The 1,387-nt window shown below is 56.7% G+C and overlaps 1 protein-coding gene across 1 annotated transcript; it reads right to left on the reverse strand.

The window, feature by feature from the left end:
- Nucleotides 1-32: 32 nt before the first annotated feature.
- Nucleotides 33-1,371, reverse strand: LOC116273398 (cytosolic phospholipase A2 zeta-like). Its single transcript, XM_031662426.1, has 3 exons — nt 1,013-1,371; nt 655-792; nt 33-567 (listed from the first exon to the last, which is right to left on the reverse strand). Exons 1-3 carry the CDS (start codon nt 1,242-1,244, stop codon nt 404-406), a joined length of 534 nt encoding a protein of 177 aa, XP_031518286.1. The 5' UTR covers nt 1,245-1,371; the 3' UTR covers nt 33-403.
- Nucleotides 1,372-1,387: the final 16 nt, after the last annotated feature.

The raw sequence follows: 1,387 nt of genomic DNA on the forward strand, positions 1-1,387 counted from the left end.
CTCAAAAAAAAAAAAAAAAAAAGATTCTCAGGCATTGTGGAGGGATGGAGTGTAAAAGGGATGTCTGACAAAATGACATCTGAGCTGAACTGAAGAACAGAGGAAAAGTGATCCAGGGGAGAAAGGCGGGAAAGGTGCTCTGCACCGTGGGGCTCCCATGAGCCATTTAAGGACCAGACTGAAGAGCCACTGAAGAGGGGTGGACAGAGTATCAACCCGATACCCAGCAGTCCTGCACCGAGTGGACCTAATCGGATCCCAGAACAGAGAACTCAAAGGTGCGACTTGATCACCTCTGGACATCTAGAGACCCTAAGCTAGAGGTCATTTCCTCAGGACTTCCCTGAATCCAGTGGGACAGCCAAGTCATTCTCTGTCCCCTCCCTCATTCTTTGTGTCTCTACTAGGGCCCCGTTGCTGGAATGTGGTGTGGGAGGGGCTCGGGGTCACTACCCTCACCTGTGATATTCACACTGCCTCTGTACCACTCCAAGAAGCTGAGGCCCGAGCCCACAGTCTTTAGGGAGATCTCTTCCAGGCTGGTGGCAAAGGCACTGCCCCACACACCTAAGGAGACAGGCAGGGCCCCACCCCATGTCAGTCAGGGCCTGGCCCCGGCACCTGCCTGTCCCCAGCCCTCCAGCCTCGACTCACCTTGCAGGTAGCAGATCCGGGGCTCGGGCTGGAGCTGCAGCAATCGTCCCATGAAAAGCTCTGAGCCAAAGAGCTCGGTGGGAACATAAGCCCCGTACTTGGGCAAGCCGACCTCGTAGGGCGTGAACTCGCACCACTCTAGGGGCCCGAGTAAAGGGAAAGTCACCAGGGGCTTCCCACCACAGTGCTTGTGCCCAAGCAGGAATCTTAGCTTTGCCAATGACAGGAAGCAGCAGCCCAGCTGTGCTCCAAGGTGCCTGTGTACAACCACCTCCTCTGGGCACCCTGATCACCCCATTCTCTCACCCCCTCCTCCCCACCTCCTCTACCTCCTTCCTTCATCACCACACCCAGGCACCTGCAAAATCTTCCCCACTCTTGTCGGTGCAGACGTTGATGCTGGTGTAAATGGGGTAAGGGTTCTGACCCTGGCGGACCGCCTCCTGTTGGTCAGACAGCTTGGCAGGGTTCTCCTGGGCAGGAAAGAAGGGAGGCAGCTTGGCCTCTCGGGAGTTCCATTCCCCATCCCTGTGGCCTGGGGCCGGCGCCCTGCAGGGTGTGGCATGCCCACAAGAGAGGCTTTGGGTCATCAAGGCCAGTGCCCTAAGGACAGCTCTCTGAGGGACAGGTTTCAGGCCGCAGCCAAGGGGAGCCCAGTGTGGGTCTGTATAATTCCAGGGACTATAGGAACACCCTCCCTCCTTCTTTACTATTCAAAACAGCGTATCAGAAC

Source organism: Papio anubis, unplaced genomic scaffold, assembly GCF_008728515.1.
Source record: "Papio anubis isolate 15944 unplaced genomic scaffold, Panubis1.0 scaffold6423, whole genome shotgun sequence".
NCBI classification, from domain to species: Eukaryota; Metazoa; Chordata; class Mammalia; order Primates; family Cercopithecidae; genus Papio; species Papio anubis.